Below are 12,060 nucleotides of genomic sequence, written 5' to 3'. Positions count from 1 at the left end.
GTAGAAGCATTTTCCCACAGATCAAATTACAGTACAGGCATTTAGCAGATGCTCTTATCCAGAGCGACTTACACAAGTTTGCATCCATTTATACAGCTGGACATATACTGAAGGAACACAGGTTGAGTACCTTGCTCAAGGGTACAACAACAGCAGTGTCCTACTTGGGAATTGAACCTCTGACCTTTAGGTTACAAAACCAGCTCCTTGCCCATTATACTATACTGCTGGCCCTCCATGAGCTGCTGGGGGTACCAAAGGCATCCAACTGGTGATGGCATGCCAGTCTTGTCTGTGTCCTGCGTGAAAGCAAAACACAGTATGGTCACAGAACGCTTAATCACAATGAACTGTACCCTTCCAAAATGTGATCGTCTGAAGATGAACATATTTAAGTGGAAACGTCTAGTTGTCAACATGAATAAGGACAATTAGGTGAACGTACGTCATACTTAATTGTGACTCTCAAATTAAATAACTTCTTACAAGGGAAAATTAAATTTGCAGGGTCTCTGTATTCAGAACTATTTTTAGAAAACATTTGGACAGCAGGGTACACCATGTTTTTGGCAGTGACTGGTGTAAACAGAATTAGAAATATCAATCACTGAATGACTTACTGAGTGAACAGTGCCTTTATAATGTGCTTCCCCTAAAATGTTGGTAAAAGGCACCAACAGAATGGACAAATACCATTTTGGTTCTACTTTAAACTCCAGTAACAATGGTGTTGCAGTTCTTGCCATCTGATCTTGATGTGGTGGTATGCTCTCAAATTTACTTTGCTTTGCATGATCTTCACACATTGAACTAATGTAAATAATTATGATGGATGATCATATTTACTATTATTTGTAGCTGTATCAGAAATAGTATCACAGTACTTTATATTGATATTTTGTGGACTTCAATTTTATTTTTACTGTTTTCTGTTTCAGCTGGAGTGCTATTTAGTCTACATATTAGTGGCCACCAAATTAAATGATTTCCAAGATGAAAATTTTCTCTCATTATCTCATTCCTCAATGCCGTGTGTTCAATGTCAACTCAACAAATTATGAAGGGGATTATATTTGATTAAGATAGCATATTATCCAAATAATACAGTGATTCTGAAGAAAGGATAAAGCTGGAGCAATAGATGTGCTGTACATTGTGTTGCTGGGGACTCATATGCCTCTACTTTCCTCTTTGGGATTTCACTGGAGGTTTTTTTCAAAATATATGACTCCTGCTTTTTTCCAGCTGGTCGCTGCCATAGTCTTCCTCAGCTTCGGCATACTGACCTCTTTCTTCTGTGTGGTGGTGGATGGAGTTTTCATCCTCCTCAGCATTGTGAGTATCTCCAGAAGTGAACACTCTTTACTTAATAATATAGCCATGAAGAGGATATAGTTCTTTCTTTCATATGGTTCTTGGAAAGATCTGTCGTAAAGCATTTACTATGTCTCATTTCTATGATAATGATCAGTATTCATGTGTGTGCGTGCATGAGAATGCACCATGCATGTCCGCCCTGTGTTTTTGTGCCTGCTCTCCCTTATGCACATGTGGAATGAAGCAAGCGCTTCTCACTGTCAGGGGTGAGTTTTGTGTGTCTTCACTTGTGGGCGGGGTCTGGAAGCTGCTGACTGTTGATTTGACGGAATCCAGTAGCAGCTCCTGGAGAGTGCAGAAGAGATATTGCAGTACCATTTGGGCCTTTGGGACTGCTGCTCAGACACTAGACGCAAACAGCGAAGTCAAGCCTTCCACTACAACAGTAGTTTCACCAATAAATATGAACATCAACACACTTCCAAAGTGAAATTCACTTGAGGAACTTAAAATCGATCATTTATTTTAATGGAGTGATCAATGGTGTCAAGGTCAGGGCAGAAAAAAATGAAATTATAATCCAAGCTTAACTATACTCTGTCTCTGGTGAAGACCACTGCCTCAGTATTGCTCTAGTAGCGTGACAAATCCAGCCTCCATATGTGACCTCCTTTCTTTCCCAAATCCTCTCTGAGTCCTCCTCTCAGGCATGGGAGCCAGGTGCTCGGCCTGACCTTGTGTAAGAAAGGGACTAGGGCAGTATCTCTCTGTCTTTAGCATCCTGTCTCATCCCCTTCTTCCTCTCTCTTCTCCCCCCTAAGGACACAAGGCCCCTCAGGGCTGGGAGATGCCAGTTTTACTCCAGTGGAAAGGGCTACATCTATGAGAACTACTACGCCTCAGTAAGCAGAACCAGGCCTGGATCCATTACTGCTGTAGCTTGTGACGTATCACTTTGAGAGAACAAAGGATCATTTATATCAATCATCCATATTTATATATTACGAAAGTTGAAATGGATAAAATATGTTTTTTATCCAGTTAAATGTGTTTGTGTAAACGTTACAACGCAGGATTGATTTTTTGAAGGAGACTTTTCTCCTTCAAAAAAGGAGGAAATTTTATTCTTGCCAATTGTCAGATCGGGCTGCAGTGCACACTTGTAGATGTGGGTTATGTCACTCAGGGCTTCCTGTGTTGGGATTGGCTGTGAGCTGTGTTGTCACTCTGGGCTTCCTGTGCTGGGATTGGCTGTGAGCTGTGTTGTCACTCAGGGCTTCCTGTGCTGGGATTGGCTGTGAGCTGTGTTGGTGCTCCGCTTGCAGGTGCCATGTCAGGGCCTGGTGGAGTCGTGTAGCATGAAGGTGAGGAGTGGGACCTGCTACTGCTGTGACCTGTATGACTGTGCCAAGTGAGTCAACACCTATGAGCCCTGCTGGCTGTGAGCCTACTATGACCAAACATACACACATACAAACATACATACATGCATACATGCATATATACATACATACATGCATACGTACATGCGCCCGTACGCTCATACCTTTTTTCCTGGTTGACACCAGCAGTGTGAAGCATGTGCAGAATATACATGAGGATGCCTGAGCACACACAAATTCACACGGCATTCTGTGACTGAAGGCTGTGACTGCACATTATGAATCAGGGGTCAGGGCAATTGTCTGGAGCTAGTTCACCGAACAGCGATCAGTTTGATGACCTGCAGAATACTGTTGATATGATGATGTCAGGCTGTTTCTCTCTGCCCCAGCGGAGGATACCTGAGCAGCCATTTTGAGTTTGTGGGGGTGCGGAGCTGCCAGGAGGTGCTGTCCCTGTACGTGCTGATCTGGGTCCTCACGCTGCTCAATCTGGCAGCCTTCATCCTGGGCATCCTCAGCACAGCTGTGCTGGGCAGCATCAAAGACATGGTGAGAGGGCCCCATTGCATGATGGGCCATCGGTCAGCTGCCCAGCAGCAGACCTGTTCCCACTCTGTGAGCTGATTACCACTACTAACCAGCTTCAAGGGCAAGAAGTAGAACATGCACTGTTCAGGAATATACAATTGTCTGTTCTATTAAACATTACAAATGTACTGAAATACCTTGTAAGTTAAAGAGAATATCTCACTTCAATAGTTACATATGCTTGGGAGCAGTTTATTTGTTAAAGGAGTTCAGTTGAACATTTCCATAGTCTGTATTGACTGCTCATTATCTCAGAGGGGGAGTGGGGCATGTGTTGGCTTCAGTTGAAAATGTAGAAAAACAGTGCAATAAGATTGAGATGAATGTTAAGCCCTTAAATTCTTCCCTGAATTATTTTCCCCATGTATCCATCAAGTTGTGCATTTGCATAGTGCTTTGCAAGAAAATTGTGTTGATACGATTTGTATGGTTTTTAAAAAACTAAACTAGCCTATATAGAGCTGTCAGTTGGCTTGTCCTGATAAAACACTAGTTTTCAGCAGAGGTCATTTGAAACTCATTGAAGCTAACTGCAACATTACGTCTGTTGTAGATGTGCTTTGGGTTAATGTAAGTGAAATTACCACACATTTGTGTTGTGCCTTTAGGAGAGAATGTGCTATAAGTTCTCCTTAACAGGATGTGCATCCTTTTGAATGGATGATCTGTAGTCAGTTGACCTTCATCGTTGATTAAATAAATAAATCAAATTAGTGTTTGGGTTTAGTTTGAGACTGTTCATCCTGCTTTGCCCTGAAGCATCCTGTCTCCTTCCACCATCGCAAGCCTTTCCCCACAATCAGAACTTCACTATTTAAATTAGCTCCTCTCTTCCCAGCTTTTCTGAACAGAGTCTGTCTCTCTGCTCTGTCTGTGTGATGTCACCGTCTGTGGGCCGTCCTCTGCGTTCGATGGCAGTGCATTTTCTCTCTGCTCCGTCTGTGGGCCGTCCTGTGCGTTTGATGGCAGTGCATTTTCTCTCTGCTCCGTCTGTGGGCCGTCCTGTGCATTCGATGGCAGTGCATTTTCTCTCTGCGCTGCGAGTCTCTGTCCTTTGTCCTCTCTGCGGGTCTGAAAGCGACGTCTGTCTGTGGCCCTGCGAGTGTGACAGCAGTGTCTGTGTCTGCAGAAGAGCCATACGGTCAGTCCAGACGGGAGCAGCCAGCTCTCCATCCTGCGCCACAGAGACAGCGTGGTGCTCTCCCCCACCGCCCCGCTGGTGACAGACGCCGCCGGACACTCGCTCTGCCCGGTCAGTCCCTTTCGCGTCTCGTCCGTAACACTGACATTCATAATAAAGAGAAAACATCTTTTTTATTGGTGTGTATCATGAAGGGCAATATGACACGAAAAGAGGAGGGATTATACATTCTCGACTGGCAGTGACTTAAAATGAACAAATGGGCATTTAAACTCCACCAGGATGTGAAGAGAGATGTACGAACATCCATTGAATATAGCAAGGTATTATATGTACACTTTGTATGTGCAAAACGTATCAGAAAGTGTTTCCATGGCAATCAGTCTGACCACACTAATTATGTGCACCACTTCCACCACTTCTCTGATACCTGCCTGTGCTAGACAAATATTATTGTGCTGGGTTGTGTTATTCTTGGAGCAGGGCATTCAATATTCTCCTGGCTCTTCATCAAATACAACACATCTCAAATATATCGGGGATAAAAAAAAAAAAACTGAACGATAAATATGAGGTTCACACATTTCTTGGTCTGTTTCCAATGATACCGAGAGGAAGATTAGATGTGTAGTTATTTGGAAAATAAAAAGCAAACAACCAAATGCTTCTGTAAATGTATAACGCTTACCAAGATACAGAGAGAGACGCATTTGTTTCAGGTTTGGCCATGTGTGGAGTTGGGCAGCATTTCTGAAGGCTCTCTCTGTCAACCAGAATAGCTCTCCTGCTCAGCAACAGCACCCACTAACCCTGCCATCAGAAGTTTTGGCGCTAATGAAAACCTGGTGCTGTTCTGGGTCCGTTTCGTCTCCCCAGATCTCATCAGATCTGCTTTCTGTTATAAGGCAGCTGTGTGCTTACCGCCCTGGCACACAGCTCCTGAGGTGTGCAGGAATACCAGCCCCAGCATGCATCTGAACACAGGCTTTATCCACACAAGCTAAAAAAAACATTACAAGGCAGCACATACCCTGAAACCTTTACAGTCTTTTTCTTTTCTCGGTGATGGGTAAGTTCTTCGGGAAGTTTGATGCCACAGAGCATTTGTTTTGTTGTTATGGAGAGAACTTGTTCCTGGGGAGGTGATGTGGTAGGATACTATGTGCTGTTGGCTGCAGTTGCCAAAGAGGAATTCCTGGAAATGTGCTGCTGAACAGCCTCCAGCTGACTGTACCGTTTCCTTTGTGTTCCAGAGTACTTCACTGTATTTCACACCTGCGGCAGGGATGGAAACCCCCCAAGGTGGACCGTCGGACACCCCCCGGTTGGACCCCCACCCCCCTCCCTTTGCCCCGCTGTACAGCCTGCTGCCCTATAAAAAGCAGGGCTTCTCTGTCTGAGGAGGACACAGCCTTTTCCCTGCTAGGGTGCAATTAATACCTCTCAAAACTGTCCATCAAGCAGATTATGGGCAGAGAAAGAAAAGACCTCCCACCCACTCTGGGAAAATCCAGTCTCAATCTAAGAACAACACACATCGTTTAAGTCTGAGACCACGCTAGAGTTTAAATAAACCGTGACCCACACATTAATGACCATAACAATAACAATCTGAGCTTCCCAACTGATTATTATCTGTCCAGAGCACTGAGCCAGTACCAAACCAGCTTGGGTATCAGTACCTGCCTCACAGTTTGAGACCCATTCTGTTCACCCTGGGCTGCAGTTTTCTGTGGAAAATGTGGGAAGAGGCAACTTCATAAGCCTTGTGACAGGTGCAGCTACCACACGCTCTCATGAACCAGTCCTACAATGAGTTAAAATCAATGTGTTACTTAAACACATGATAGCTCCACCCACTTTATAGCTTCACTCTTCCACATCTGGTTCACACATCCAAAGTATTTGGTTTGAGTGAAATCACAGATATCATGTAAATATCTGTACATGCTGTGCAAACATTTTTTTTGTGTATTGATGCTTTTGTCATTAATTTTTATATGGCTTTCTAACACATGACAGTAAGAATGCTGTTTCATTCTTCAAATGGAGAAAACATCATTTAAGCACTGTGAATGTCTTTTTATACCAAAGATGGAACTACTTGCCAGTAAACTATAAATATAGTGGACCTTGTGAATGACTAAAAACCATTCTTTTTGTAACTTGAGTTTTTTTATTTATTGGACTTTGCAAGACAGGATGTGAAATAGAACAATTGCGGTAAAGCAGGGTGATCAGTTGTTTACAGCATGTTCGTGTATTCAGCTTCCTCGAGGTTAGAACACCTGCCCTGATCCCGTGAGTTTGTGGGTTCAGTCCCCAGAGATGTACGTGCTGAACGAAACAACTTCATGCCCCAGAATCTGGAATCAGTTCTCACCTTCAGGACAGCAGCCATGTAGACAGCACTCCGCCCTCGCAGGTTTGGGTCTGTGGTTAACCAATGAATGAGTTTGAAAAGAGGAACAGGATGTATCGTGTGTGTAGGAATATACACCAGTGAAAGATTCATCAGTTGAGTAAGAAACGCTCTAGAGTAGAGTCTAGTAGAGTCTGCAGAGATTCTACTCTATGAATGGAGAGAGACCATCAGAAGTACATCAAATACATGCTAACAGTGAGGCAAGGGTCAAGAGAGGGGTTGTGCTGTTGGATACTTGGCGAGGAACTATAAATGAGCATTTTAAAAATAAAAAAGCTGATTATCATAAATGAAATCATGCTGACAAATGTGACCAAATGGGATCATTTTTTTCTGCCACCTACTCTCTTGCGTCTTGCATCATTCTCTTTGATGCGGGATTCTTAGTCCCCGAATAATTTCATTTAAGAACATTTCAAAACAAAGTTAATTTAAAAAATGCCATTTTTGCGCTGTGTGTGGACACAGAGGGCACGTGCTCCAGAGAGCATTTCTCTCTGAAACATCCGCAGCTTTGCTCAGTCCTCATGCCTGAGCGATGAGAGCATCCATCTCAGTCCGTTGTGAAATGTCTGGCTAAGAGACGGGGGCTGTGAGCTGCACCGCACCTTTTAGAGCTGAAGTTCAGTCCCCTTTCCTGCACACCGACCGCACACCGTGACAGTGCACATTCATTATGCATTTACATAAAAGGTTTGGGGACGAGCAGGAAGTAACCTTCAGATTTTGGATTTCAGAATGATTGTTCCAGGCTGAAGCAGCTCAATCACTTTTACATTCCCTCTGTGTTCTGATACCAGTCAAAGGAAGGATACGTGTGGTTGTAAAAACATATTTTCTGCGTTTATGGGTTATAAAAAATGGAAAAATCCACACACACTCTCTATGCCTGTGGTGCACTAATGTGCTCGCTGCTGTGTCTGAGACCTAATTTATTCACTTTGTAATATTTAAAGGTTATAACAAACCACAAGATATAGTGCTGTGTTGAAAGTGTGTGTGGGTGTGTGTAACAGAGTACTGTGTGGACTGGGCTGTGGGTACATTGTATGTGTGTGTGTGTGTGTGTGTATATTGTGTACACATTATGTGGTGCACATTATGTGTGAGTCTGTTTGTGCATGGGTGAGTGTTATGTGTATATTGCGTGTGCTAATGTTAAGCATCCGTGTTTGTGTGTGTGTATGTGCAATGTGTGTATGAGTGTGCACATGCACCGTGTATCAGAAGCTTGGACTGACTGTCCCTCATTTCCCCTGGATGTCCAGGGCAGAGGGGCAGCTGTAAGAGCGAATGTCCCCACTCTTGACTTGCGCCAGGTCCAGATCCACATCCACACCCTGGATCTTCGCCTGCAGGCAGCCGTGGAAGGAGGAGCTTCCCTCTGTGGAAATAACTGCTCTCACTGACTCAGACCACCTTTATCAGGCTGAAATGCATCCTCCTCTGCACCATCAACACGCACAATCCATCATTACATAAACTTTTCAATACATGAGTTATACAGCTGTTTTTCCTTTGATCATGCAGTTTGCAGTCGTATGATTGTAGTCCAGGGATCAGGACCCAGATACAGAGTGAGAGGGTGAGGATATGGCTAGACGAATGCAGACAAAAGATGGAGAAGAGAGAGCAAGAGACAGAGGGCAAGAAGGAAGAAGGAGAGAATGAGGGAGGAAGTGAGAGGCAGGTGTTAGAAGAGAGGGAAAAGAGGGAAGTGAGGATAAGCCCCAGAGGGTGTTGCGGTGGCTCACCAGGCAGACCTCCCAGGTACACCATGGTCCCAGGCTGCCTCCACACAGCCCTCAGGAAGTGGAAGTCCTGCTCCTCCAGCTTCCGTGTGACCTTGTCCCCCCCCAACTCCGTCATCACCTGGCCCGCCCTCACCTGCAGCTGCAGGAACTGGCTCTCGCCCGAGCACAGAGAGGGCGGGGCGCTGCTCGAGCCAAACACCTGGTCCTTCAGATGGAGCACCAGGTCCTGAGACCAGAACAGTGGTGTTAAACCTTACCTCTCTAACTGCCGTCTATGGAAAATCACACCTGAATGCAGATTTTATATAACTGTACCCTCTCTGGCAGCCGCTGGTACAGGTGTGTAATGTGTATGTGCTGGAACAGGTGTGTAATCTGAGTGTGCAGGTACAGGTTTGTAATGTGTGTGCTGGTACATGTGTGTAATCTGTGTATGGCAGTACAGGTGTGTAATCTGTGTGTACCGGTACAGGTATGTAATCTGTGTGTAAAACATGTGTGCTGGTTCAGGTATGCCACCTTTGTGTGCTGGTACAGGGACAGGGAGAAGGAGACATTTCTGTGAGGGTCCACAACGGCAAAAAGCACTCCAGTGTCCTCCACAGGGCGGAAGGCCAGCTCCATCGAGAGCACCCAGGTGCTACCCTCTCCCTCTGCCGTCACATTCCCAAACGCTGCAGACACAGGGCAGCTCATTACAGCAGGCCTCACCCTCACACACACAGTGCGTCACTCAAGAGAAAGAATGCCACCTACTCTCTGGCAGGAAGCCCACATGCCCGTTTCCTGGGAAGAAGGAGCCGGGGACGATGTTCTCCCAGCACCCCTGGGTGTGGGAGTGCTGGAGCAGCGCACTGGAGTCCTGCTTCACCCAGTCCCAGCTCCGCATGCAGGCGTCCAGAGCCCCTCTGATCTGAGCACAGGGACAGGCACACACAGTGCTTATTACACTGCATTGTCGGACAACCCTTAGAAAGATATGGTTTGCAAGGAAGCTGTCGGTTGCGCAGAGCTACTGTAGCTGTAAAGGTGCTTAAAATGCACTAGATATTGCTGTGTGCGACTGAAAATCCGCGCAAATGGCTTTCGTAAAACGAGCCCCAGATCGCCCATCTGAAAACAGAAAGTAATACTGTACTTAATTTGAGAGCTTCTATTGGTAGCAGTCAAATTGACAGATATTGCCAGTCATTTTCAGTTCTCCCCCATCTAACTCAAAAATCATTTGGTTAGATCCGGACCATCTGTTTTCTCTCTTGATCCAAGCGAGACCTTTGACATGCTGAACAGTTCGCCTCACGCCTACGGCCTTTGCACATTCCACTAATGCCCACTCTGCCCTGTGCTCTTTAATTCTCATATGTCCCACTGCTCTCGCCGCTCCTCCCCCCCCCAACTGCCCTGGAACTCACCCCAATTGGAATGCTGTTTGGCAAGGAGGCCCCGATGGCGATCCGGAGGAGTCCGTCTCCGAGCTCAGCATCGCGGCTCTCCGGGGACTGCTGCACAGACACGACCTGGTCCCCGTTCACACTCACAGACACGTCCGTCTCCCGCTTCGCCACCACGATCTGCGGTCACAACGTCACTTCAAGGTCTGACCCAAGCGGCAGTTACGCACCCCTGAGGCCGTAAAAATGATGGAATATCTACATCTGGCTCTAATGCAGTTTGCCTATCGTGCTGCCGGTTCTCGACAGAACCTTTTATGAGCTATTTACTGTGTGTGTAGTACTGTTTACTAGTGCTGTCACCCTCGGACATGGAAAATCGCTTTCACTTTTCCCCAGAGAGACTGAAAATTGTAAAACAGCCAAGCCCTTGTGGTGTATCGACCCACTGTTATGATGGCTTTCACTTTCAAGTCATTGTGCTGGCTACCACAAGTCAAACTGCTCCAAACTATAAACTAATGGCACCATGCTTCACTTGACAAAGAGGGTGGTGCTGAACTAAAGTAATAAATATGATTAGGTACACAAACACAGCAATGTCATGTGATGGCCTGCGATGTAACATATTTATGCTCATGAAATATTTCTGTCTTCGTGCCAGATACTGCTGTACTTATGTTCTGTTAAAGATGACTCATGGTAGGTGTGATTAGAGACTGCTTATTGTATGGTGGGTGTGGCCACAGGTGTCTCAGTGTGCGGTTGCTGTGGTTACAAGACGGCTGGGTTCACAGTGAGTGTGATAACTGCTTCAGTGGCAGTGCATGCTGGGAAGGAGATCACCTTCTTCCACTGGCCATCGCTGATGAGGGGGCCGGCGTTCACCACGACCCTGCCGTTGCCGCGGCTGGTCTGCACGCTCAGGTGCCCCTTCTGCACCGCCAGGAGGAACCAGTTGGTGACGGCGCCAATGTCCCCTAGGAAGATGATGCCCTCAGGGTCCAGCGTACGCAGCTCAAACTCAGAGTCAAAGCTGGGAAAGAAAACCCAATAAAGGGAAACTCACGCCAGCCACCTTAATACGAGCGCTTGCCCCCTGACCCCGGGCTAATCTCCTGCAGCATCAGCACATCCCGGCACAGTCCTGTCAGCTCATAAAACCCACCTGAGGGCCTTGCCAAGGCAAGTCAATCACATCAGGGAAGAGAGATGATGAACACCACTACACCAGGACCCCTGCCTTTGAATGGTGCTTTCACCTGTCAGTCAGAGCAAACCCCACCCCTCAAAGCAGAATCTCCAGACCTTTAGCTCTCGGGCACACACCCAACCCTTCTGAAAACCAGTGAAGAAAGTGATCATAGTGGTTTCAAGACAGTACCTGGTTAACTCTGAGATCTTGTACTCCAGGACGGGAACACTTCCCATGGAGCTGTTCCCGGTATAGAGTGTATGGGGAACCTTTTTCTCATCAAATGGATAGCACAGAGGTGTGTCCTTAAGACAGAAATGTGATTAAGCTACAAATGAACTACGAAAAAAGCAAGCATATACCCATATATAAATATATAAAAATATACAACACCATGAAAACATTCTGAAATTCATGTAGACTATGTGTTCATGCTTATACCTTACTTGCCAAGTCCTCAGTTGAGTGATGCAAAGGAAGCGGAAATTCAATTATTCATTCACTATTAATGAATGAATGTGTGTCCTTCTAGTACATAAGGTTTTCACCATTAACCACAAGGAAAAGAGGAAGAAGCAGTGCTGTTCAGTTTGGGTGTGTGTGTGCTCAGGGTAGCTGCTCACCTTGCTGATCTTCAGCATATCCAAGGTCATTCCCAGAGTTCCCAGAACACAGAATTCCACAGCCAGCTGTGCCAAGCATACTGTAAATGCAAGCCTCATTTTCCTTTCCTTGTGAGAAAATGATGGCCGGTTGTCGGATACCTGTCTGTCTTCAAACCTGGGATCTGTTCACCGTTCTGTCTTGGGCACTTGCCGTCTCTCCAAAAAAGCACTGATGATCATACCGGGTCCGGGGTTATAA

At 45.9% G+C, this 12,060-nt stretch overlaps 2 protein-coding genes across 3 annotated transcripts in view; one reads left to right on the top strand and one right to left on the bottom strand.

Annotated features, from left to right (window-relative positions):
* LOC135236523 (transmembrane protein 255B) overlaps positions 1–7,686 on the top strand; it is a 16,924-nt gene extending 9,238 nt beyond the window's left edge. Inside the window, exons 5-10 of the mRNA XM_064302966.1 lie at positions 1,246–1,335; positions 2,139–2,219; positions 2,643–2,728; positions 3,092–3,251; positions 4,420–4,542; positions 5,685–7,686. Of these exons, the coding sequence (XP_064159036.1) occupies positions 1,246–1,335; positions 2,139–2,219; positions 2,643–2,728; positions 3,092–3,251; positions 4,420–4,542; positions 5,685–5,831 (687 nt within the window). The 3' untranslated portion in view covers positions 5,832–7,686. The remainder of the gene's footprint in view (positions 1–1,245; positions 1,336–2,138; positions 2,220–2,642; positions 2,729–3,091; positions 3,252–4,419; positions 4,543–5,684) is intronic.
* Positions 7,678–12,060, bottom strand: LOC135236521 (vitamin K-dependent protein S-like). 2 transcript variants are annotated; one of them, XM_064302962.1, is made up of 8 exons: positions 11,820–12,060; positions 11,386–11,501; positions 10,848–11,037; positions 10,023–10,181; positions 9,367–9,523; positions 9,130–9,284; positions 8,611–8,836; positions 7,678–8,252 (listed from the first exon to the last, which is right to left on the bottom strand). In XM_064302962.1, exons 1-8 carry the CDS (start codon positions 11,916–11,918, stop codon positions 8,104–8,106), a joined length of 1,251 nt encoding a protein of 416 aa, XP_064159032.1. In that variant the 5' UTR covers positions 11,919–12,060; the 3' UTR covers positions 7,678–8,103. The 2 variants fall into 2 exon arrangements, with proteins under 2 accessions (XP_064159032.1, XP_064159033.1); XM_064302963.1 differs by having other exon boundaries at positions 7,678–8,240; positions 11,820–12,055.

The sequence above is a fragment of the Anguilla rostrata genome, chromosome 12 (assembly GCF_018555375.3).
Source record: "Anguilla rostrata isolate EN2019 chromosome 12, ASM1855537v3, whole genome shotgun sequence".
In the NCBI taxonomy this organism is placed as follows: Eukaryota; Metazoa; Chordata; class Actinopteri; order Anguilliformes; family Anguillidae; genus Anguilla; species Anguilla rostrata.
The sequence above is the reverse complement of the archived record's forward strand: the minus strand, read 5'-3'. Positions and strand labels throughout refer to the sequence as shown.

Excerpts from the sequence above, each read along its gene's own strand:
- LOC135236521 (XM_064302962.1), bottom strand. The coding sequence starts at position 11,918 with ATGAGGCTTGCATTTACAGTATGCTTGGCACAGCTGGCTGTGGAATTC. Across the intron at positions 9,524-10,022 it reads CAAACAGCATTCCAATTGGG|ATCAGAGGGGCTCTGGACGC; the intron begins GTGAGTTCCAGG and ends CCCTGTGCTCAG. Across the intron at positions 9,285-9,366 it reads TGTGGGCTTCCTGCCAGAGA|CGTTTGGGAATGTGACGGCA; the intron begins GTAGGTGGCATT and ends CTGTGTCTGCAG.